The sequence below is a fragment of the Calidris pugnax genome, unplaced genomic scaffold, assembly GCF_001431845.1.
Source record: "Calidris pugnax isolate Ruff unplaced genomic scaffold, ASM143184v1 scaffold54, whole genome shotgun sequence".
NCBI lineage: Eukaryota > Metazoa > Chordata > Aves > Charadriiformes > Scolopacidae > Calidris > Calidris pugnax.
Window position 1 is genome coordinate 14,250,335 of NW_015090864.1, and position 26,602 is coordinate 14,276,936.

General features: G+C 40.8%; 1 protein-coding gene across 1 annotated transcript in view; it reads left to right on the plus strand.

The window, feature by feature from the left end:
- NRP1 (neuropilin 1) overlaps positions 1–26,400 on the plus strand; it is a 116,180-nt gene extending 89,780 nt beyond the window's left edge. The window contains exons 11-18 of the mRNA XM_014945035.1: positions 1,600–1,744; positions 4,684–4,788; positions 7,777–7,836; positions 15,014–15,151; positions 18,970–19,244; positions 19,748–19,841; positions 21,353–21,412; positions 22,663–26,400. Of these exons, the coding sequence (XP_014800521.1) occupies positions 1,600–1,744; positions 4,684–4,788; positions 7,777–7,836; positions 15,014–15,151; positions 18,970–19,244; positions 19,748–19,841; positions 21,353–21,412; positions 22,663–22,952 (1,167 nt within the window). The 3' untranslated portion in view covers positions 22,953–26,400. The remainder of the gene's footprint in view (positions 1–1,599; positions 1,745–4,683; positions 4,789–7,776; positions 7,837–15,013; positions 15,152–18,969; positions 19,245–19,747; positions 19,842–21,352; positions 21,413–22,662) is intronic.
- Positions 26,401–26,602: the final 202 nt, after the last annotated feature.

Consider the following 26,602-nt stretch of genomic DNA (forward strand, 5'->3'; position numbering starts at 1 on the left):
TAATAATATGTAATTCCATGTTAATTAGATCTGACAGGCCATCTACATGTGAATTCTTGACAACTGTCTTCCAAGCACTGGCAGAACACCAGGTCAACCAGTGCCCCTTGATGCCACCTTGGAGGTACAATCTCCCCAAGGAAGTAGGAGCAGATGCATTAATACTGAAATTATATTTTTTTTTTTTATTTAGTTGATCATAGACTCCCATCATCATTAACTTTTGCGACTGGCACTCTAACCAATGGCCAGAAGGGGTTGTAGACTATTGGTTCATAAAACAGGTGTACAGTAAAAAAAGCAAGGCTTTTAGGACTGCAATGCAAATACAAGCAGCAGTCAGGTTTACCTATGTTGGTTTTGTGCCTTGGGAAATACAGCCAGCTTTTCCCATGGCCTCTGTTTTCTGTGCCCCAGATCAAGAGGAGGAATTCATTGCAGGCTGGGTTTTGTTCTTATCCAAAATGAAGGACATCTGGAGGCTTCTTCCTGAAGAAGGCTACAGGCTTTGCAACTATGAGTTGGAAGTATCTTTATAAGAGCGCTTCTAATCCCAAATTTGAACAGTAGTTCAAAGATGATATTTTTTAATGTTTTGCCATTTAACTAATTCATAGGAAAGAAAAATTGAAAACACTGTACTTCTCCTTCATTGTTAAATATATTTTCCTATTTTGTACTTTAGAGCATTCTATACATGATATTCCAAAGTCACTTTTTACCATAAAATAGGGTAAAAATAACTCCTTTTGCCTGTCTTGGGTTATAAACTCTTCATGGCAAGGACTACTTCTTTGTACAGTTAATTCATTCTAAGGTCCGATCATCTCCATGGAGGCACCTGAGGTGTTGCTATAAGTACAAATTATAACTTGTTCTATATGCAAAAGATCACTGATGAGAAGCCAAAGGTATCAAACAAATAGCATTGAGAGCTGCTTTATGGCTGAAGAACTCAGAGTGCAACTCAGAGAAGAGATTTTCGTCTGAAATGTACATTTGCTGACCTGCCTTGCCCGTTGGATTATATTGCAGTTTTGTCAGGAAGCAGCTTTCTTCTTTCTTTCTTTTTATTCTTATTCAATAGCAGGCTCACTGGAAGAACTCTTGCAGCTACTGTTCCTGGAGTTTAATTTATGCCTTTTGAAATAACTACAACTTGTGAAACTGTCACTGGGGGAAATCAGATTGAAATTTTCTCTTGAATAGTTGGATTATTATTGTAACCACTTAAAAGGTGACAGGATCTTCACCTCAGCCATTTTTTTCTCTAAGAAGTGTTGAAAATGTCACCCAGTTAAACCCCAGATCAGAGTGTCATTTAAAAACACGTCTCATTAAACACTCAGCTCTTGTTATGACCCTGATGGATTGGTTGCTACTGAGTTTATGAAAAATGAAATGCATGACTTTTCTGAGAAGCTTTAACTATGTATTTTTCATTCTCATTTAGGACAGGAATGCCTGACACTTATTAAGCGGTTAGAATCTGGCCTACTGCTCACCTAATTCAAAGACTAGAGAATGAAGGAAAAAGATGATTGTTGAAAATAGCTTTCTTTTTCTTTTTTAACAAGTAGCATTTGTCATGCTTTGCAGACTTTTGAAGGCAACACCAACTATGACACGCCTGAACTGCGGACTTTTGAACCTGTATCGACGAGATTCATCCGCGTCTACCCGGAGAGAGCCACACACGGAGGACTGGGGCTGCGAATGGAGCTGCTGGGCTGTGAAATCGAAGGTAATTGCTCTTCTAGAGACGAATGCACTTTATTATTTCCATAAATACATTCTCCACTTGGACTACTGCTGAACACTGCTGTGTCTGTACAGGCAGCACATCGGACTCTCGCTTCCATGAATCGCATTAGTGTTGTTTCTTGGCCTTCTCCACAGACATTTGAATATGCCCAAGGCACAGATATCATTCTTTCTCCCATTCCTTTCTTGAATCACAGTGATATTCTCCACATGGTTTTCTGTTCCCTTAAGCAGCCTTATGATTATACTTTCGAGAAGCATAGAGCTATTAGGAGACAATAAAGACAGGAATTTAAATGTTATGTTATCATGATACAACCCTGGAAGAGATGTTTTCTGAGAATGCAGAGGGAGCTTTGCACTAAATATAACAATTATGTCCCTTGCTCCTTCAAAAGACGTGAAAGTCACACCAGACGCTATGGCAGGCAATGATTACTTGGCTGGACAGTGTCTGTGCTGTTCCTTTTGGGGGGTAAAGAGGGCCTCTTTGTTCCTTACCAAGCTTTAATTTTGCAAGCGCACGCAGGAGATGAAAGACCAGGAAAAGCAAAGTTTAGACACTTATCCTTGGACTGTGACATGAAGTGAAGCTTTGATTCTTGTTATATAAACAATAATTATTTAAGTTCATAGATAACTACAGATAACACTACAGGAATTTCACAGTTTTATCTATCTGGTGGGGGATGGCATAGTGGCGTGGCTTATAAACCACACGGCTTAACAATACACAGAATAACAAACCATGTTATTCAGGGTTTCATACGATACCTCATACAGAAGTAGCTGAACAGGCTCCCAAGATGAATGGAACCGACGGCTCTGCCTCCATTTCTTTCTCACCGTTTCTCCCCCAAGGCGGAAGAGTGGGAGTCATTTGCTGTGAGAACTGATGAGTTCTGTGTTGTTTTTTCAGTGAAGGCCAGATTGAATAAGTATGCTTTTTACTTGGCCCGGAAAGTGGGGAGGTTGGAAATACTTCTTAGTTCCTGTAGGAAGTCCTCATTTCCTGTGGGAATACTTAGTTCCTGCAGACTATTGTGCTACTTGCTCAGAAAAAAGAAAACCGAGCACCTGCGTTATGTAAACTCACAACCTGCGGGCAAAGTCCTTCAGCCACAGGGCTCCTGTAGTCACCTAAACATGCAGAAGTGAGTCCATGGACCACCTTACAACAACACATAGCTCAGTGAGAGAGAGGAGCCAAAGAGGAGACTGACCAGGAAAAATGCTTTTGCTTTTAAGGCAAATTGCAACAGCAAGTACAATTTTTCCCTGGGACACATCTTCTTGCATTTGTCTTTCTGCTATGGTGTGCTTTTGAAGGGCGCTTACCTGTAGGTCACCCATGGACAGGTGAGGTCAGTTCCCGTTACCCATGGGAGAGGCATTATAAGAAAACTTTGTTGTATAACTGTATCTTTAGGAGGGAATTGAACGAGGAGAAGTCACTTGAGATTTACTGGGCAAGAAAGGAGTTGAGATGCAGAAAGAAGTGTGGAGGCAGGCACAGACAGGAGTAGAAATCAGGTCTCCAGCAGTAATGAGCAAGGGGAAGTTTTGTGTGCTCAAAGCATCCCAGGGGGGCTTATATGAAATGGTGGCAGAGATGTAGGCAAGCTTGAGGCTATATAGGGACACAAAGATCAAGATAAGAAACTTAACTGATGTAGAAAGCTGAGGGAGCTCCCAGAGGGGTTTTTAAAGCAATGTGGGGAACAGACACTCTGCATAATTCATAATAGGTACAGAACTGTTTCTTTAACTAGGGATAGATTGTACCCATAAAGCATAGGTCAGGGTCCTAAAGAGCCATGTTTCATCCCAGAATATAGCTACTTCAGAAATTACCACCCCTCCTGACATTTTCAGGCCAAGAAGTCAGTGTATATGATCTTATGTGGCCAGCAGGCTTTCGGGGCATTAGAAGGGCAAAGAAGAATCTGACAAAGGGATCCATTATTGCATAGCTTATAATGAGAGTAAAAGATTGTTAATGAAAATAACAGTAGGTGAGAACAGACAAAAGCCTGGATCCTATTCCCAGAGTGGTTATCTTAAGCCAGGGAACTATACTTGCGGCATAAAACATAAACCTGAATGTAACACCAAATATCCTGATTTTCCAGATGTGGTATGTTTTGCAGATACTGCGGTATAGATATATTTTCTGGCACCTTGCACAAATCTCAAGCTCTTAACTGTAATAACAAAGGTCAGAATTTTACTGGTTATGCAGCAGCTACCGGAAAGTCATCCCCAATGAGAAGCAAGCAGGTGGCCAGGAGGGATGACTGACATCACTGATGTCTTAGTTATTTATAACTTCAGCAAAAACAAAAGAAACTCCTTCCAGTTCTCCTCATTGAGCACAAAGTGATTCTACATCGCACTGCTTTCCTGCCACTGTTACCAGGGCTCTGTTCAGATATTTCCTCTCTTACGTGTGCTCTGCAGAGAGGTTTCTTCAGCCACATTGTGCGTGCTGGAGAATTACCACCTTAAGCATGCACTCCTGCTGCTCCTCTGTCCAGGCCCACTCACGGGTACTTTGTCCTGCTATAAAATGATGGGTTTTCTACCCCACGCCCTCCCCTCCAAGACTCCCATTCTCCCCTGCCAAGCTTTCACGCTTTGTTGATAGGAACAACAACACCCATCAGCTGGTGATTAGACAGTCCAGGGCTTTGCTGCCCAACTCCGCTCAGACCTAGAGCTCAGATGTGCCTTTGCACAAGGAGGCAGAGCAGATACATCCCATTGCAAAAAAATACTAACTAACCTGCAAAGTAGAGTTGCTTCGTTCCTCAGATACAACACATGAAGACAGCGTATGGTGCTCGTTAAAATGTTGCTTTGAATTGCATGATGATTTCTCCAGCACATGTTTTAACTGAACGCCTGGGTTTGTTTCAGCTCCTACGGCCGTCCCTACCGTTTCCGAAGGCAAACCCGTGGATGAGTGTGATGATGACCAGGCAAACTGTCACAGTGGCACAGGTGATGACTACCAACTGACAGGTGCAGAAACCATCCTCATTCCATTGCAGCTTCATTGTAGCTCATATCCATCATCAGTTACCAGCTAAATGTTTGAACTGATTTAATCACTCAGCATAAATGGACATTGGTATGCAGTTCGTATTGTCAGTGCTGTCAAAACATAGGCATCTGCCTTTTACATATGACAATACTTTTGATTGTTTTCTCAGCTATGTAATTTTTGAAGCAAATAATAGTGACTAGCTGGAAGAGAGGGCATTTTTCTTTTGAGGAGGAATTGTGTCTAATCAAATGTCCTAATCAAACTTTCTCTTATTAAGAAAAAAAGCTGGACAAACCTCTTGAGGTTTATTGTCTGAGATTGAAGGACTCAAAATGAAATATTGTTTAGGTTCAAGACACAGACATTCTTTCATACCTAAAATTTAATGTAGGACTTAAATCTCAACCCCAAACCTTTCCCAGAAAGGAACAGAACAGATTTGTTTCGTGAAAGCATACTCACACATATACCACCAGAAAGATTTCCATGAGCTTCCCCACCAACATTGCATTACAGCCACAGAGGGGCTGATGTTCTCCAAGCTGACATCACTAGAAGAAAAATAGGAGGCAGAGGGATAACGTAGCCTGCATCTGGAAGGGAGGAAGCTTGCTAGTTTTCATAGTCTCCCACTTTTGCATGGAATCACTGTCCTTGTGAGAGAGCTGACACTGCACCACTATGTTTTGATCCCTTCTTGGAGGTCACTTGCTCCGCAAAGCTCTGGCCTGTTTGATGAGATCTTACTGTAGCAGATCTATACATCTACAGTAATTGAGCTTATTTTTGGACACAGCGACACAAGTTATTTCATCACTGATCCCTGGTGTGCTTATCTAATAAATGTTTATTGCTTCTTATATCCATGACATAAAATAGCATTAAAATCTGGCAATAGCTGTCCAAGAGGACATTGGGAAACCTTAGGTAAGAGATTGGCTTGTTGGAAGCAGCGAAGTAGAACATCCAACAGCAGACACAAATGAAAGTGCAGTTTCAGCATCAAACCTTTTCTGAGCTTTGCCAATGTCTCCTGTAAATGTATGTTGAAAATCATAAATTGAAAAACAATTCTTGAGTGGAAAAGACACTGCACCATCCCTGTCACTGCTTTTCAAATCAGTGTCCCAGATGAATCTTACTCTTTTTGAAAACTGCCATGCAAGGAGTTTGATAAAACAGTCCGCATTGCGCTAAGGTAGCTCAAAAAGCTTCGTAATTTATTTATTTTTCTGAAAGGAAGGAGCCACATCAGGAAACACTGGGGCTTCCTGGAAAGCTCTACAGTGAGGGCTGGCCTGTAAAGCCCAATAGATAGAGACCTACTTCACAAAGACGGAGGCTGTGTGAGGGGAAGGAGACAGACCTGTGCAAGCACCTTCCCTGTTCACTCATACTCTGCACTTCAGGGAGCTCAGGACTGCAGCCCACGTGTCCCTTAGGGAAAGCTTATTGAGCAGAGAAAACTCCCTCTGGCAATTTTTGCAGGTTGTGCTTAGGGAGCAGTTTATAATCTCTAAGACAAGGGAACAGTCACCAGCCTTCCTGAGCACCAGCTCTTCTGGGAAACTGAAGCTGTGTCAGTACTAAAATTGAAAATTACTACATTGTCCTCCAACAAAAGTGCAGACACTTGAGTATAATTTATTACTATACCACCTAGAAACCCTGAGCAGTGCATGCCCAGTTGTTCTGGACGCTGTAGAAACATTGCACTGTACATAAGATGTCACTTATAACACTAAAATGTGTAGCAGTGATTTTATCAAAAATTTCACTGTAAACATTCTTTCCTTCCTCCAAAATTTATCAAAGGAAAATATGTTAATCTCGTGGCCCATTAAGAATAGCAGGACAGTGCAGAGGGGATGTCATCAGTGCTTCACTCTCTTGTATCCACACCCAACGCCAGTGTGGGGCCCGCACTCTCATGAGTGTGACTGTTAGAGTCACTTCTCTGAACATATGTGACTATCACAATGAAGCCTCCCTTGCAATTAACTGTAATTGTGCTGTAGGCCAGATTCCTTCCTGCTCTATTTGGACCCCATACAGAGCTTCTCTATTTGCGTGGCTTATAGCATTTCCCATCAGATCATTCTCACAAACATAAAACTGATATAGCTTGGGCATTCATTCTTATGGGAAGTCATCATAGTCATCCTTTCTATAATGCTTTAAGCACTCGCTTGCTGGAGAAAAGAAAAGCCATTGACTGGTAATCAGCACCCCACGGCGCATTTATAATTGTGCTAATTTACTTTTTGTTTCCTTTATCAATATGACGCTGAGGCTTGCTTTAAAAAGTCAAGTATTTTAAAAATATCAATTAGTGAGCTTAGGAGAAGGGCATGACCCCACTCACCTCTTGTTCATCTGCTTGAAGGAGTCGACAAAGAGGAAGTCCTTAATTCCTCTTGCTCTTTGAGACAGAAGCTAAACCTGCCTTAGACTAAAGCCTAAAGTCAGGCGATTCCCATGCACCTCTCTTGTGAGTTGCTCCCACAACGCAGCTGTGGAACAACACACAGGGAGGACCCAGCATGGCAGGGGCTGGAGGAGCTGACATCCCTAGTATTAGAAACATGTCATGGGTGAATGTACAACCTGGTGACTGTTAGGAGGTGCTACAGAGCTCAGTCACTGATGTCCCACGTGATTTGGAGACAATCAGAGTCTTTAAAACAAGGACAGCCACAGGGACACGGTAAGGATTGATTAGTTGGTGTTTGCAAGGGCTCCAAAGTTATACATCTTTATTTAATGATGAGTTCTTGTTTTCTTTTTTGATAAAGGAAACCAGATTTTTAATGTCATATTTTCATGCTTAAGCTCACATACTCAGTTACCTATGTGACTAATAAAGATGGTAATATTTCAGATTTATATATAGGATATTCCTAATGACTGCTGCATCCTTTGTAGTGTCCCATGTATCATGATATGCATAATTTCTTTTCCAGGTGGCACTACAGTGCTGAATACAGAAAAGCCAACGGTAATAGACAACACATTACAACCAGGTAAAAAAAAAAAAAAAAAGGATTTTTTTCTTATTAAAAACATAATAAATGCCATCCCCAAATTTCATGCCAGAGACAAAATAATGAATTGCAGCACTTCCTGACTTCCCATTCCCTAAAAGTCTCTGAAGTAAAGAAGCATCTGGTATCTTAGCTCTGTACAGTAAATATTTTATGCCTTTCATCCACATGTAGACACAGCAGAGAACAAGATTTCCTTCTGCATCAGCAAATGCCAAATGCTGACAAAATTAAACTAACTTAATCACACAGTGCACTCTGTTTAAATGTGGCATGTCAGTGACAAAAAGTGTGTTTGCAAACTCTGGGAAAACAAAAACAGAGCCACACAGGCCCACTCACTATTTATATCCATGGTTTTACACAACTAAGACAAGTAAAGTTTGCCAGTTTTCTCCACCAGAGAGCTGGCAGGTTTACAATATTGTTTTCCAGCAAGTTTCCTCAAAACGGGGTTACATAAACTGCTACCATGAACTTGAAAAGGGAAAAATAAGTTGTCACTGGCAGCAGGTCCTTTTTACTTAATCAATACAATAACTGGCAGCTTTTAAAATCCTTAGCTTGCTATTTCCACAGCTTTTATACCATTTTTTAATATCCTGTACAATTTACTGGGAGAGGGAGAGTGGATAGATTTGGACAGAAAACCCAAACTCCAAAAACTATGAGCACCAGTTTAAAACCCTCTGCATTAATAATTGTGGAGCAGTAAAGAGGTCAGTTTTCAGCTACTCCCATTTCCTCCATTAAAGTACAGTCAGGCACAGTCTTGAAGTGATTTATTAATGGGGTGGGTAAGTGTTTATCATCGTTTCCTCAACCATGTGACACAATCCTCCTCTGCTTCAAGTAAGCTAAAGGGGCTAATAATGCGAAAGTTTCCTAAAAGACGCTGATGGTGTCAACCTGATTAAGAGATGGAGCTGACTTATCTCAGATGTTGTTCCCACTCTCAGCCTCTGCGTTTTGATATTGCAGAGGTGAATGCTTTTACTTGCCACAAAATTTGTCTCCAGGGTCATTCAGTTGGCTTAGTCAGCATACACTATTTCTAGCTCTGCCCTGCTTTATGAGCAGAGGGAGATCGTGGAGCACCGGTGCCACGAGGGACACGGCGTCAGGCTGGCCCACCCCCACGGGACACCTCTCCACACTGCTCTTCCACAGGCAGCACTGCCAAAGGGCTGGAGGGCTGCTGGGGATCCCACCGGTTAAAAAAGAGGGGGGGATGCAATGGAAACAAGGATGCTGTGCAGTGAGTTTAGAATAAAACATTTTCATCTTTATGTCTGAAACGATCTCTTAGCTTTTTGTCTTGCTGAAATGAAGGCTTTTTTACAGGTTTTTAAACTATCTTCTTGCATTTAAACAAATTGCAAATTCATTAAGTGCCTCTGTGCAGTGCAATTTTCCTCCCTCTATCCCGGTGCCAGTTGCATTTGCAGGTTGTGTTAAATCCCTTTGGCTTGGGTGGGACTTTACAGTAATAGACTGTTTCTGCCAGAGATTAAGATATCCACGTTTTCTCTCCTTACTTCCCTCCTGCACCACCTTTGCTTACTCTGTGATGAGCCAAGTTTTTTCTCTACTAAAGGAGTGTCTGAGGTTCCCTTCAGAGCATGCCAGTGTTCCTTCCCTGCATTGTGCTGGTAGGAACCGTTTCCTTCCCAGGAGTAAAGGACAAGTTCACATCCCAAACTCCAGGCTCCCACATGGCAGCACATTACAAAGATCATAGATAGAGATCAGTCAGATGCTAATAAATAAGAATAAGTTTTCCAGAATCTCCAGTTCGAGACATAAAGGTTTCCAGCTGCTTTTTAATCCCTCACTGAAAACCAGCCAGAAAACTCCTAAAAAGGGGCAGGCAGAAATTCACCTCAACTTGAGGAAACCCCTCCTGGCATGAAGGTGGTGTAAGCACTTCCTTCCGCTGGAGGGGCGCGGGTGGACCTAGCTGGCACAATGCACCACATCAGCCCAAGAGGCCATGCAGCAGGGAGTGAGGATCTGCTACAGCAGCCACAAATAATGTAGTTTAAACCGGCCTAGAAATTACAGAGCTGTTGACGCCCCCCCAGCCCTCAGCTGGCTGAGGATAAGTGCACTCCAGCTTTTGCAGCTACTCTCAAGCTGAACAAGGTATGAATTTAACACACCAAGGACTGAACCATCAGCTACAGCCTTAATTCCCTCTAAGGGCTGGTTTACCTTAAGATGCTAATGCACCCTGAGGTAAATGGTGAACTCCAAGCCAAAGAGCTATTCCAGATCAGTTGCAGGACACAGGTTCCAGCAGGTAATGCTGCACGAGCCACACCGTGCCAGTGCTGGCCACCACAGCTTGTGTCACAGTGATTCAGGGCAGAGATTTACCAGCCCTTTCAGTAGCAGCACCTGCCATGGCACAGGTACTTCTGCAATAGGTGCTAACCCCATGTATTGCTGTCCTCCTGCCTGCACTCAAGCTTACAAACACCCCTAATCTTGTTATCCCAGGCTAACGTGCTTGTGTGTGTCAAAGCCTGAGATTATCCTATTCCAACCAGCTTTCATACACTATGGAAACAGTTAAGAGCAAATAGCTGGAAAGCCTCCATGTAAAAGCAAGCTTTCCATCAAAAAGACTTTTACAGTTCATTTCAAGGGGACTGAGTTGTAAAAAAAGAAAAAAAAATGTGATTCCAAACTGCTAAAATTGTTTAAAGGTTTGGATTTTTTAAGAAAGGATCTACTTTCCTCCTCAAACTTAAAAAGATGCCTTTAACAAATCTGTCTGTCAAGGTAAATACCTTTCAGGCCTCAGTCCAAAGACTCACCAACATCTAGTCTTTTTGAACACATCTTTTTCAATTCCAAAGGACTATTAGAGACGCTTGACTCTTAGCTATTTACATACAGAGCAAGCTGTTCATTTACATTATGTGCTCTCAGCGTGTAAGCTCAGTCCTTTGTAAAGCAGACTGTTCAAGAAGTATCTTGTTTTTCACACATGTAATAGCTATTTCAGAAAAATAGAACTAAGAAATCCTGAGGTTAAAATCTATGCTAAGAAATAGTTTAAAGGTAGAGTAGTCTGATTCTCATTTACGGTGGGACAACTTTGCATCAATAAAGGAATATGAAAACAGCTAAATTATCATTTATTATCATTTAAGGTAATTCTGTGCTGCCAGCATAAGTGGTATAAAAAGGTGAAATGCAAATAAGAATCAGACCCAATATACTACTTTGAAGTAGTCCAAATTATGTTTGTAATTTCCCATTTTAATGTTGATTTACCCTTTGGCAAGAGCCTCCTATGGAGAATTTTCATAGCATCTTTAATGCCATCATGCTCCTTCTTGCTTCTTGTTGGAGGAGTTATAAAAATATGTCAAAGTCTGTGGGCCACAAAAGATTAATGGACTTGCAAAGAACTCACTCAACTAGATTTTCAAATGACTTTCTTGTTCATGTGCAGTAATGGTTCCAGCTGTGAGCAAGATGTGGTCAAGAAGCGCAGCTGTTGGTTATTCTTTGAGAGGATAAACCTGTTTTAATTCAGTATCACGTACCCTACATTTTGAAAAAGGCATATGGGATTTCGTCACACCTCCCTGTCAGATTCTCATCTGAACTGCTGCTATTTGGTTACATTATAGCTGGTTTTCTTCATCCTCTCAATATGTACAAACCCAGAGATCAATCACCTGTTGGCAGGAGGACTATCCCGGCAGGGGAATGGGTCGGTGGAGCAGAAGGAGCCCACCAAATGCTGCTTGTCCCTACTTCCTGTCCTCCCACCAGAGCTGCCAAGCTATAGTTCAAGGACAAAGAAGTGGACAGATTTGCCTGTAGCTTACAGTGAGCTACTGTATCAGCCCCTTGGGACCTTTAATAGAAGCGTTGAACTATTCTGTCTTTCACTGGGGCAGATCCATTGTCCATACAACTAATGAACCTATCCTCATGCTACAAGTGTCTAATATTAATTGGCTAGCAGGTCTGTTTTTTCTTTTTATGGGTCCCTGGGAGAAGCATTGGAAGAGATATAAGAATAGACAATAAGAGATGGCATGTTTAAGGAGCCCATAAAATAAGAGCAGTCTGAAATGCCTTCCCTTTGACCTTCAATCCCGTTGCTGTGATTGTCTAAGGAATATATTAATGCAATCGCTTTTCAGAAAACAGTAGGAACTTAGCAAGGAACAGCTAACTGAGAGCAGGTTACTGGTCAAACACTGCTCACTTCCAGGGGATTCACATTACCTTCTGCACGGCAGAGAAATTCATTTTTATGCTACACCATTCTGTCTGTGATACCAAAGCCAAGGAACACAGGCATGGTCAAAGCAGATCAGACTTAGGCACTTTGCCAATTTCCTGGGCTATATATTTCAAATGAAAGTGTGAGAAATTCTTTATTAGATGGTGCTGTGAAATTTAGCTCTGCTTTGAAACTCTCCTTCTAATCTGAATGTTCAGAGTTGGCTTCAGACCATGAAGCAAAAGGATTTTGTCACTCCCTGAACTTTGGAATTACAATTAAATTCTGGACATTTTCCTTATCCATTTCAGTGTCCACTTCTCTTTGAATTGTGTTCAGCCTTAGGAGTATTCGAGGGAAGCAAGTATCGCTCATATTATATGAGAAATTTTTTCCTTTGATCTGCATTGAACTTCACTGGATATCTCATAGTTCTCAGGCTATGAAATGGAGAAACCAGAATATTGTAATCTTCCTTCTCTGGATTCTTCACCCATTTACATACTTCTCCTGTGTCTTCTGCTATTTATTTTTATTCAGAGTTGAACAATAGCAGTCCTTTCAATCTCTTTGTGCTATGTGCTCATTTATGCTGTGTTATATCTTCAGATTTATGTGATCTATCTACCACTGTTCTCCTTTCTTGCGGTTTGAATACCACACAGGCTATCACAAGCTTTGCATGATATAATCCTTCGGGATTAATAAGATTAATTTTGTTTTACGTTTTCTAAGACCTTTTCTAAAGTTCCGTTTCATGGCTCTGATGTCAAAGTCATGCAATATAGCTCTCCCTAGGCCTCCTTGACAATGGAAGGCTGTTTTTCATGAACTTAAAAACCTTTAACTCATTTCAATGTCACTCTGTTTCTTTAAAAACTCCCCTTGATTTTCCGATGTCCCCTTTTGGACAAGATGTCTTTGATCATGGTCCCATTGTCTAGAAAAAAAAAAACCCGTACACTGAAGAAAGAAACATAATGGATTGCCTTTCTGCACCCACGTGCACACAGGCTGAGTTCTGCTTCTTCAACATTTTGAGCCCCAAAGAGAGATTATTCACCATGATCTGCCCCTTTTCTAGGAAGGGCTCGGGTCCTCCAGGAAACATGTTTTCTCCACATTGAATTTCTGTGCCAGACATTATCTGTTTAATTCATTTATTCCCAGCGAGGATGCCGTATTCGTGACAATGTGGAGTAAACCCCTCCGGAGGCCAGCAGGAGGGAGAGGGGAGGCAGGCGGGATGGGGCAGATGAAAGGAAGGAGCAAAGAATGAGGGCTCGGTGCAGATAGATGCCGCAGCACAGCCGAGGTACTGACAGGCGGAGGAGAGGGGCAGGACCTGCCATATGCTCAGACCTCTCTGCTGACAGAAGGAAATTTTCTAGGGGCCAGAGGGGAGAGGGCACAGTGGCTGCAATGCAGGAATCCAGTGAGTTGAGTTAAAACCATGTCTGGGAGCGAGGACCCACCAAACAAGGACACAGCAGGCAAGGAGAGAATGATAGATGAACCTTTTTTATATCCATTCTGTCTCAACCTGCTCACCTGAGGTTTTCTCTGTGTTGATAAAGTGATTATTCTAGTTTACTTTCCATTAAATTCTGGGTTGTGTGTTCAAAAGCCTTTCCAGTCTTCCCTGGGCATCTCACGACATGGAGGAGTTCTTTGCCTCTTCAGACTAGAGGAGCTCCACCTCAAAGGTCTGGCCAGCCACAGGTTCCAACACACTTCCCATATTCCTCCATATTTTCCCACAATAAACAAAATACATTCTAGGGGTTGCATTATCTTTCCTGTCTTTTTTTTTAATAACGGGCAAGAAACACAATTCTTCCCCCAGAGCTGATATTGATGGGAGCACAGAGTCCTTTGTTCTTAGTTCATACTTGCACAAAGAATCTCATTAAAGTAAACCTAAGTTATTCCTTTAATAAGGCATGAGTCATGCCTGAGAAAAGACTTCAGGATTTGGTCCCACTGCTGTGGGAAGGGTATTACTCTACTGGGAGTTGTCATTGCTCAAGGTGAGGTAAAGGTTCATACCAGCAGGGTAGGAACCAAAAGCCCAAAAGATTTCAAACTGCTTCTGAAAATAACAAATGCAAGGGATTTATGTGCTATCTTTGTATAATCTTTCCATTCAAATTCCAAGTTCTATTGAAGAAAATAAGCTACTATGTATTAAACCTTTGGGCAGAATTGAAGAGAAGCTGAAAACAAGATATGATCTCATCCTGACCATAATACCAGACTTCCCTTGTTTTACGTGGAGCTTGTTTTGAAGCTTATTTTGAGTTCATTTGGCAATCAGCCACATTTGTCCCTTTTCCGTCTCAATTTGTCCATTTCAATGCTGCCATCTTGTGGGCCTACTTAACTGTCTGGAAGATGCTGAAGTAAATTCCTTACTGAAGCCACACACTATACATTCCACCAGAAATCCTTTACTGCCAAGGACATTCTAGTGGTATTTCTGCCCTGTCTTATTTCTGTCCAAATCTTATTGTGAGTTGTTGCAAAACTTTGCACAGTTATGATACAAGTAGATACTACCAACCAGCAAATATTTCTGATAAGTAAGCCAGAGCTTTCCTTTTTCAGTCATGTATGCTACAGTTCAGTTACCAGCCAATGTGGGCAAATCAGAAGAATTAATCTAACCACAAAAAATCCCAAAATATGCGTCATAAAGAGACAAGAAACAACCACATCATTTACTAGAAATAGTCATTCTTTATCTGTTTCCCAGCAGGGCTGCTCTTGCTATAGCTTCTCAGAGTTTCAAGTAGGAACGGCTCCGTTAATGATCAAATGCGTGCATTTGATTTTGAAGTAGAAAATCTGAATTATGCAATTAATAATGGCATTTCGTTACTCCTTTTCTCTCTCTCCCTGCAGAGCTGCCACTATACAACTTCAACTGTGCCTTTGGCTGGGGATCCCAAAAGACTTTGTGCCACTGGGAACATGACAACCAGGTGGATTTAAAGTGGGCAATCCTGACCAGCAAAACTGGACCGATTCAAGACCACACAGGTAACAATGAGTTCATGATTTAGTCATTTTACATAAGAGGTTGTTCTGTTTAATAGCAATGTGCCTTCCAAAAAGAGAGGAGAATGAATTATACCTAAAATATGCAGAGTCTCAAGGATGGTTCTCTAGGCAACCTAACCTGTTACATGTAGTCACAACTGACCATGATAGTCCCTTCTGTTGAGGCGTAAAGATCTGGAAATATTCCCTTCTCCTGACTTGCCTTTAGATAACCACCATCTAGGGTAGAAAAAAATCAGAATGACCAAATATTCTGCAAATATCACTTACCAAGTGATACAGTCATAAACAAATCTCACATTGCTCCTGTTGGTAGTTACAGGGGCTGCCCACCAGAGAAAGATGTTGTAAGTGAAACTTCCCAGATGGATGTATCTCCATGCCCTCCTTCCCCCCAGCAGGAGCTGGCGATTACAGCCGTCCCTTCACTCACACACACAGTTTTTCCAGAAATATCACCCTGGGAAATTGATTGGTTGGTTTTGTAGTGTCTAACTCATGGCTCTGCATAATTAGGCAATAAATATGCTGCTGGCTAGTGGCAAAGGGAGGGCGCTGCGTGACCTGCACAGGCTCTCCCTTTAGTGTTCTCTCTTGCATACGTGCAGATTAATCAAATGTGTTGAGATGAATCCCCCTTCCCACTTCTGCAACCCCTTTGCCTAATGAGAATGACAAGGAAATTAGACAAAATTGGACTTTTTACATTCTGAGACACTTTCAATTGAATCTTAAGACAAGTACAGTAGTTTCAAGGAAAAAAAAACTTATAATACTTTGACTATAAATGGCATTGTACAAATAAATGGCATCAAATTAACTAAATGCAGTTAGCTGAAGTGAAGGCTGTAATGGTGGAAAAATTGATGTAGAGTAAAGTGAAATGGCTCAGTAGGATCTGACATTGAAAGGAGGTTAAAAGCTATGTTAGCCACAGACTGACAAAATCTAAAAGGCATGCATAAGTAAAGCTCTAATTAAGACAATGAAGACAGAGTTCCTGACCCAGCGCTGCAATAATATTCTGGAAATGAGAGCTATCTGCACTTTGCCACCAAGGATTATAGAGAGACTGAACCTGTCTTCAATCAAGAGATGAAGAAATGATATTCTTCAAATGAGATTTTGTTGTTTCCACTGGGCCCTGCTAGTGCAGAAGACTTATTTGTTCCATTTGCTGTAGCTTCAATAAGTCTTACCGGCAGCCCCTTTTGCTCCTTATTGCACTGACTTTCAATATTTTCCAAAATTTTACTTCAACTCTAAGGGCACCTTCACCTGCCAGGTTTGCCATTCGCCTGCCAGCAGGCACAGAATTTGGGGACGGGGAGGGTGAACCCAGACCACAAGCAGTCTGAATGGCACTGCCATCCCAAACAAGCCCCTCAGTGTCACCACTACCCAGCAAGGCCACTCTATATGTTGGGAGAACCGCAATGAGCAATTCCAGGCATATCTTGCTCTCAGCTGCACTTGTATAAAGCTGAAGAAACTACACAGAAGTGATCTTCAACAGCAATTGCTTTAAGACAGCGGGGTACGCTGTATGTCACTTCAAATTATACATGTTATGATTAAATCTGGCCAGAGTTAGGTCTTCCAACTGAGACAGCCATCCTAATGCTGTGATTATATTTTTTTTCCTCCCTTTGTATTTTCCTATCACCATTCTTTGATGAGATTTAGACATGTTGTGCTGCCCTCGGTACAGAAACAAAGTTGGAAAGAACATATAGGCACTACTGCTGACAAAGTTGGACAAGGTGTTACTGCAATAAGATAAAAAAAAACGAAAGAATTTTAAAAGCTAATTTCTTTTTTTTTTTTGGCAATTTAATATCACCTTCCCTTATAAAATTCTTTCAAAAACCAGATACTTCCACATGTATAATGGCCAGGATACCTTCAAATGTCCACAGAAAGATCCAAATAAAATAAAACATCCTTGTCTCCTGTTAGAAAAAATACTCCCCTTTCTCATTTATTAGGCCCACTCCTTCCAACCACTGGGTTTAACTCACTCCTCTTTGTTCCTGGTTCACCTTTTACTACCCTGCCCTTCTTATACTTCTCAGAGTAGCAATGCTCATCTTCCCTTCTTCATTGATGCAACATTACAATCCATCAAGAATCAATTATACACTATTTCAAAATGAAATATCATGTATAAGGAAAGAGCAATGCTGATAAAACATCATCCTTCCAAAAGATCTTATTTCACCTCTTTTTACTTTCATTTTGTTTAAGCATTGGTATAAACAGAGATATAAATATGCTTATTTCAGCATTTCAGAAACAGTATTTCTTATTGTTATTTTTCTCCTTCTTACTTTCAAAATAACTTAAAACCAATGCCAGCAAATGCTGTCTCCATCCTTTTGTGTGAATACATTACACATGTAATCTATTCTTACACACACCAGGATGAACTTCGTATTTTTCCATCATAATACTCTGCAAAGAAGCTGTTCAAAAACTGACTAGAATAGATGCCTGGCTGGTGTAAATCAGAGGCACTCCTCTGTAGTCAGTATCTTACTTAGCAATTTTCTGTTACCAAACTAAACTAATCACACTCCCACATGCTTCTCTCCCAGTATGATTAAGCAAGTACTTTCCCAAGTTAAGGGTATTAGGTGTTCAGATTTCAAAGTGTAAAAATACATTATGCTTTTCAGAAAACACCAGCCATAATCTTACTCTTTCGGGAAACGGCTTGAAAATATACAGAGCCCAATATATTATTACAAAAACCATGGCAATAACTCTGGCACTGTTTGTGACAATGATCAGACTCTATTTGGGAGCACTGTTTAGGTCTCAGTTCCTAATCTCTGACCATGGCTGTTCAAAGCTATTTTATCCTCCAGTGTTCTCCCATTCAAATCTTGCCTTCTGGAGCACAGACGACTTTAAACAGAGATTAAAAATACCTCTTTGCACAATTAGTGTAGAGTAGGCGCCCCAGGGATTTCTGTCTAGCCTGCTGAGCTAGAGCTGGCTCTCCTCAGGAGGTGCATGCTGACTAACATGGTATATGCTGTTGCACCAAACGTGCTCTTGCCTCCTTCCCTGAGCACAAGCAAATTCCTTGTGTGTGCCACATAGTGAACATGTTGTTATAGTTCACTGTCAGCAAAAAGCATCCCAGTGAACAGCAAAGGAGACTGCCAGAAAAAATAGAATCACAGAATAGCTTGGTTTGGAAGGGACCTTTAAAGGGCACCTAGTCCAACCCCCTGCAACAAGCAGGGACATCAGCTCAGTCAGGTTGCTCAGATCCCCATCCAACCTGACCCTGAATGTTCACAGGAATGAGGCATCTACCACTTCCCTGGGCAACCTGTATCAGTGTTTCATCACCAGCACTGTAAAAAATTTCTTCCTTATATCTAAGTCTGAATCTCCCCTCTTTCAGCTTAAAACCATTACCCCTCATCCTATCACTACACTCCCTGATAAAGTCCCTCCCCAGCTCTCCTGTAGGCCCCCTTCGGGTACTGGGAGGCTGTTATAAGGTCTTCCCAGAGCCTTCTCCAGGCTGAACAACCCCAAATCTCTCAGCCTGTCCTCATAGGAGAGGTGCTCCAGTCCTCTGATTGCTTTTGTGGCTCTCTCCTTAGAGCACATCAGCTTTCCGAGAGCTCCCAAACCAATGCCCTCTGACTCTCTTGGTTGTGAGGCTTGACCCATCAACATGGAAAGAAAGCAAAATGATCAGGGGTGGTTGGGGCTTCTTAGGTAAACAAAGAGAATGAAAACTGGTGTCTATTCCTAACACAGTCCTTCTGTCACAGTAGGAGATGGCAATTTCATTTACTCGCAAGCTGACGAAAGCCAGAGAGGCAAAGTCGCCCGACTGCTGAGCCCCGTGATTTACTCACAGAACTCTGCTCACTGCATGACTTTCTGGTACCACATGTCCGGCGCACACGTTGGCACCCTGAAGATCAAGCTGCGGTACCAAAAGCCGGATGAATACGACCAGGTGCTGTGGACCCTGAGTGGGCACCAAGCAGACTTCTGGAAGGAAGGACGTGTTCTTCTTCACAAGTCCGTGAAACACTATCAGGTGAGCTCGGCTGCTCCTCACTGAACTATCAGACCTGAGGCCAGAAAGACCTTGCTGGTCAGGTTTTATATACCGTAGTAGAAGATGTCACTGAAGGATTTATGTAGACAGTATTATACCTACAGATGAGGTGCTGTTGCTGTGACAGTAATAATAGAGGCATATTTCATGGTATCTCAGATGACAGTGATATAAGAAACTTGTTATCAAAGGCCAAATAAATACTTTAGAAATAATTTTTCATCTGTCACAAAAATACATCCTTGCCACAGTTTTGCTGCTGATGTAAAAGCCTTTAATGAAGTTATGACCTTATATAAATTTCCATTTGCATATATAAGTTCATAAAGGAATGCAGTGCAGATTGGCAGGCCACAATCAAGTACACACAGATGTGGCATCAGGACAAGTGAAGATGTGTGTTAACAACTAATTAAGATATCCTGAATGCTGAAATTGTGTGTTAACATGAAAACAACGTGGGCATTATTTTATTTTGCCAGGTGGTTATTGAGGGAGAAATTGGAAAGGGAACCGGAGGAATCGCTGTGGACGATATTAAAATTGACAATCATGTAGCACAGGAGGATTGCCGAAGTAAGTATGAATAGCAAAAAACATATAGAAACCTATTGGCTATATAGAAAGTTTTGCACTGAAGACATCCATCTCTGGCCCATAGCTTTATTCATAGTAAGTGCCACTGGTGTCATCTCAGTACTTCAGCAACTGCAGTTTTTTGAATCAGAACTGCCATCCTACTGACATGGGTCACAGCGTGTTCACATTCTCACATCTCTCCCTGTATTTCATATTGCTGCCCTCTTTAAATTTCTCTACTTTTCCTAATGCTCTCTCTGTTTCAACTAATGCTCAAAATCCAATTTTATTTCTTCACCCTTTTTAGTTCACTTACTACCAAGCCTACTTGAATTCTATTTTAAAGGACCTTTACAGGACACACAGTTAGGGCGAAATGAGCTGTCCTGTAATTCTGAGTTTGCTGTGACTCGTTTGCTGGTTGTCACCAGCTCCCAGACACAAGGGACACAAAGTAATGTTAGAACATGGCCTTTTACACATCTGAGCCAGGCTATTCCTGAGATGCTATTTGAGTCCTTTTATTTCTGGCCAGTCTTGTCTTACTCCAGTCACTGCTGATCTTATGTACCTTGCCTACTGCACGTAATACGGCAGCAGCAACCCCAGATAAACACAAGCAACTGTACCCTGTGCTTCATGATGGAGATGAAGCAATTACTTTTATGTAGGAGAGAGAATACAACTGAGAACCCTCAGCATTAGGAAGTTAAACTTAAGCCGTGCCAGTTGGCAATACAACTGAGAGCAATAATAGAGCGTGTTCCTCCCCTTTTGTAGCTAATAACCTTTTGAGGGTAACATGACAGATTTCAGCTACATGGCCATTTCACTGCAGGATGAGAAAACTGTGCAATCTCTTTTTATCACACAGTCCATCTTCTGGGGTTCATCATGTGCCACCAGTGTGACAGTTACCAGAAAAGAGAGGCAGGATGCACCACTTGGTCCTCCCGCAGTGTCCTTAGTGCCAAGGAGGGTGCTGGGACCACACTGATGGTATCTACCTGAATCTAGAATGAGAGAAGAAAGTAACTTCTTTCCTACCTCCACATGTTTTGGTTGCTCAAACTGAATGCTGAGCAAAGATTTTGGTCTGTGGGAGCTAAAGCCAAAAGCCCTGAAGCCCAAACAGAAGTGGTCTCACTGCAGTCAGTGAAACTATTCTTGTGATTAACTATGCCTACGCTGATGAAGTGTTATGGAATTGGGCTCCAAAATTGTAAATACAATGAATGAGATGCTAATTCATCACACTGATTTCTCTTTCCCAGGCATGGAAAACCCCTGCTGATAACTAAAACTGTGCCAAGGCTGGGCAGAGAGGAGTTTTTAAATCTTTCTTTTTTCTCCATTAATTTTCGGAGCCCATCATAATGAACAGTTCTGTCAAGCTGACATAATGATGCTCTGACACAGGAAAATCTGCTCTACCATTATTGCCAGCATGATAGTCAATCAGTGTTTGTAACCCTAATAATCAATGTCAATTCTCTTTGCTTCATTAGAATCAACTGATGTGGAGAATGAAATAGATGAAGAAGACGACCCAGAAAGTAATCAAACAGGTAAAAATTGTGTTATTGTTAAAATGGAATGAATTTTGAAGTGTATTTTCATGTGAATTTTTGTATTCTATTTATTTATTTATAGATTAGTTCTCTTAACTGCATATTGTATTACGGTGTTTTGATTTGTCTATATCAGACGTTAAGAAGGCTTATATTTATTTGTGGGATGTAATCGTTTTTTTCTTCTGTTGTATAATCTTATGGACTTTGTATTATTTATACCTATCTCAAACCTTCCAAATTTTAGATACATAATTTGTTACATTGTATACATATGTATGCATGCAGACTATAGCTCCTTAATATTTTGTTATCTGGAAGGCTTATCCACAGCTGAAGAAACAGCTATTATTATATCTTACAATTTATGACTCGCGCAGTGTCTAGATAATTAGGCTCGAAGCTCTTCAGGCTAATTGTTTCACAGACCTGGCTGAAAATGTCATTTTATGACCAGTCTACCAAAGCATTATCATTTTCAATGATGATAGCTCTAAATGGATCATTAAATGGATCATAATTGTCATATTGTCCCAATAATAAAATATACTTGCATTTTTCCGGCAATGAGCTTAAATTTTTCGTTACAATCAATGGGTTTGCTGTGATTGATTACAGTGAAATCAGGGTTTGTCCAAAAAGACTTTTTGCTTTTTCCTGCAACAATTAGCTGGGTTTGCAAGCTTATTGGACCTCTTTCATAAACTGAAAGAGTTGAGGGAAAATGTTGCGATACCCAGTAAACATTTTACAAAAGGTGGTAGGGTGCTCTTCTCTGCCAGTTCTGTCACTATGGCCACTTCAAGGTGCAATCCTGAAATCAGTGAAGTGGAGATGGATGCAAAATGGCTGGAGATTCCCAGCTGATGTCTAAGGCTATAAACATTCACACTGAGCTGAATTAGATTTAATTAACATTTTTGAGCTACACGCTGCAAGCTGGGAAAATATAATCAAAAGGTCTGTTTATTCATTCCCAAGACTCCCACTTAATCCAAGGCAGAATCAGACCCCTACTCACATGCAGCAGATTCAAGGATTGGAGAACAGTCTGAAAAAAATCAGCAGCTATTTGGGCCACATTAGACTTTTCAGCTATTTATGACTACCTCCAAGGAGCTAGGTTTCCAAATTACATAGCAACTTATGTCAAAAACATCCTGTCCTTCCTCCAAAATTCCAATGCATCAAACAAAGTTCTACCTCGAATCAGTTCTGAAAATTTGGCAATCTTTACTCCATTTCAGGGTTTACTCCTCCATACCACACAGGCGAGGACTACGATGATAACATCTCCAGGAAACCAGGCAACGTCCTGAAGACCCTAGATCCAATCCTTATTACCATCATAGCCATGAGTGCACTTGGCGTGCTTTTAGGAGCCATCTGTGGAGTTGTCCTGTACTGTGCCTGTTGGCACAATGGGATGTCGGAGAGGAACTTGTCTGCACTGGAGAATTACAATTTTGAACTGGTCGATGGTGTAAAACTGAAAAAAGATAAACTAAACACACAGAATTCATACTCAGAAGCATGAAGGTATAAAGCGACTGGAGAAGTTTCAGAGAATCGGGATGGAAGGACATAGCTCGGTCGTGCTGGGGAACTGTTGATCTTCTTTTACTGTACAGGCTGAAAAGTGCATTGATGACACTGAGCCAAGCTTTTCTCAGGAGCTTCAATGAGTGTGTAACCGACAAACATGGACAACAATCTGTGTTAACAATCTGAATCATGTACAGTCTGCTTTTTCTGTTGGTTTTATTTGAAATAATCAAATGCTGGTGTTGAGACCAAGTATGATTGACTTATAGTTCATTTTGTCTTTCTTTCTCTCCCTCTCTTTTGTGTTCTGTTAATGGATAATTTTGTTTTTACTGTGCAAAATCCAAGATGCTGTCACAAAATGTATTCAGTCGGGTCCTTTGGATGGACATGCTGTCTGTAGCTCAGTGCCCAGAAAATATTGGAGTAACAGCAATTTAGTGGACTCCTGCACCTGTATTTGTGTATAATTGCTCGTGTTGTGCATAGGCAAAAGAAGGGTTAGGATGTTTTTGAAAGTACTGCTGCATCAGTACCGATATAGTGTGTCAGCTCTGTTTACGAAGCAATACAGTCAAATTTTATTGATGTTTTTCAGTGTTGTACTAAATTTTGTGCTTGTGAACTCCATAAAAGAGTATGTGCCATCATCAGAGACAACTGGTAACCGAGTGTACTGCCTAAAAACTAAACAAAAAAAGTCCTTGGCACTGGCTAGTGTATGTCCTCTCAAGTGCCTTTTTGTTTGTACTGCTTCTCATTGTGTTAACATTAACTACAGCTCTGCTTCTCAGCAGTTGTGCCCTAGTCTTTAATCATATTCTGATGGCTCACTGACTAAAAGAAAAGTATATTTTAGTGTAAGAAAGTAGCCTCAGCAAGGCAAGGGCTAATCAGATTTGACAACCTGGCTCGATTGTTCTGCTTTCTGTATTTCAACTTCATGTCTCTTGACCCTTTTGTATAAAGCTGCAATATCCCCTTTTATTGTTCTTTCATATAGAATGTATTTTCAAATGTAAAATCTCTCTCCTTTTCTCTTCTCTTTCTCTCTCTATCTCTGAGTAGATTGCATAAGCATTTGCCATTGCCAAGGAAAGAAATCTGCAGCTTTAACTTGCTGGTAATGGCAAAGGATTTTATTAGAGTTTGTGTTAAAAAAATAAGGGAAAATTCTTAACTTTACCCTCCAAAGTCGAACTTTGGGTTTCTTCTTAACAGCATAAAGTGACAGTATCTTTTTTCCTGAAGTCATGAAACATATCTTTTATCCTGAACAGCTTGCCTGTTAATTACACTAGGGAAAATTATTCCCTTACCGAAAAGATTGCCTTTAAAATGAGAAACTTTCCTCCTCCTGCCCCTACCTGAACCCAGAGTTCTGTTCTCTCAGTAAACGTGTATTTTCATGCTAATCAATGCTAATTGGGCTTACGCATGGGTACTGAGGGCAGAATAAAATCCCACAGTGTATGTAGGGTATGTTCTTACCATCCTGTTATATCCAATTGGCATTTCATACCAGAAATGCAGGCGGTGACAGATTCAGTGAGCTGAGTAGTGTAAGCTGTCAGAAAAAATGTGTTTGACAATTACGTGGCAATTTTTTAATATTTTAGGACAAATATTATTGGACAAATAATATTCAACGGCCTATGCAGCTGGTCCAACAGGGTAAAAAGAAACAGGAGTATGTTTCCAGCAGGGGTCCATAGGAGGAGGCGAAGGGCCGGAGGTGTGAGGGGACCCCCATGTTTTCTGCGGTGACCCGCACACAGCACAGCCATAACTGGGGAGGCAGCAGAACGAGGCAGCTTTAACCTTCCCCTGGGTATCTACCAACCAGCAGATAAAACCAGTGCAAACATGGGGAAAGGAGCATCCTGCGAAGCGCTAAAATCATGCTTTTCCTCACTGAATTTCCCGAGTAGAGTTGGGGAAGCGATTGTGACTTTCTGAGTTACTCTTTTCCAAAATTGCTTTTGTAGTAGAGCAATGAAATATCCTGTCCAGGATTAGGACTAAAGAAGGGCTAATTCAGCCTGGAATTACTACAGCAACAGAATCCACCCCTATTGATCAATTAAATGTTTTGAAGCATATCATTTCACCGATACAGCCATAAAACAGAAAAACATGCAGAAAATACACCAATAACCTAGAATCTGAAGAAAAGTAAGGGAGAGTGGAGGTAAAAATATGAGTTTGGAAACTGAAAATATTTTAGAGGAAGACCCAATAGAAAAAACAGTGGACAGTTGCTACTTCAAATAAGTCCTAAAGGCAGTGACTATAGGGAATATTCAAACACCCATTTAGATGTCTTAAATTGGAAGAGTTACCTCCCCAGGCTCTAGACCCTGGGTCCTCCAGAAGTTAAGACACAGCAGTCGAGGCCTGAAATCTGGGCCTAAAATTTAGTCCATGAAATGTCCCATGTCACAAACTGACTTTGGCAGAGGCAGAGTTTTCATTTGTATCCAACAGTGTAATTTGACCATAATGGTGTCGCAGCAGCTAGTTAATTAACCCAAAGAAAAAATGGATTTTTCAAAACTGTTTTCAGCATACCACCACCATGTGATTCAGGTGTTAGGGTCTGTTCTCCTTAGCTAAAAAAACTTCTAGTCCGCTAACCTGACTGCCAGTTACATGCAGATATTGCCTTGAAGAGCAAATCCCATTGGGGAGCCCAAGCCCAAAACCTTTTGAAATATTCCCATGGATTTCAATAGATTCTGGACCCGCTCTTGGTCTTGATCTATATGAACAGTGAAGCTGGTGGTTGGTAATTTTTTTTCTTCTTTTAACATACTGAGAATAGTGAACATAAAAAGAAATATATCTCCTTTGTGGTCTTCAAACCTTACTATGATAATGAGGATCTAGCACTGAAGATTTGATTTCTCTGAAGGTAATAGAATGAAAGTTGCCCTTCAATAAAGGAAAAATGATACTGCAACTTTACATTGAAAAGTATCTTGCACTGATAAATATATTTAAAAAAATTATATGTTTATAAAGTTATTAATTTGTAAAGGCAGTGTTACAAAATGTTCAGTTTATATTGTTTTAGATTGTTTCATAATTTTTAAAGTGTAAAATAACATATTTTTTTCTTTATTGAAAAACTATAAAAATCTTCTGTAGTAAAATGATTTCATTTTACTGGTATATTATTGCTTCATGTTTTGTACCATCATAAAACTTTGTGCAAATTTTTTTTACAGAAATTTTTATTTTCTATGACAATATGACACTTGTAAATTGTTGTTTCAAAATGAACAGCGAAGCCTTAACTTTAAATGACATTTGTATTCTCAGACACTGAGTAGCATTAAAAAAAATCACATAGAACTGAACTGTAACTTAAATTTCCAAACTATGACTACTACATTCCAAAGAAACAGTTGAATTAAACATTTTCATAAAATATCCTATACCTGATGTATTTTATTATACTAAAATGGATTAGTTTTATTAAATGGCTGGTTTTATTTAGCATCTTGCAACAAGCACAGTGTTTTAATCACGGTTACATTTGTTGGTAGGCAACTCCAACAGACACCTTGGTGGAACTGTTCATGATTTAGGATGGAGTGATTCACCCTCTGCCTGCTCAAGTCTCCTTCCTTCCCTTCT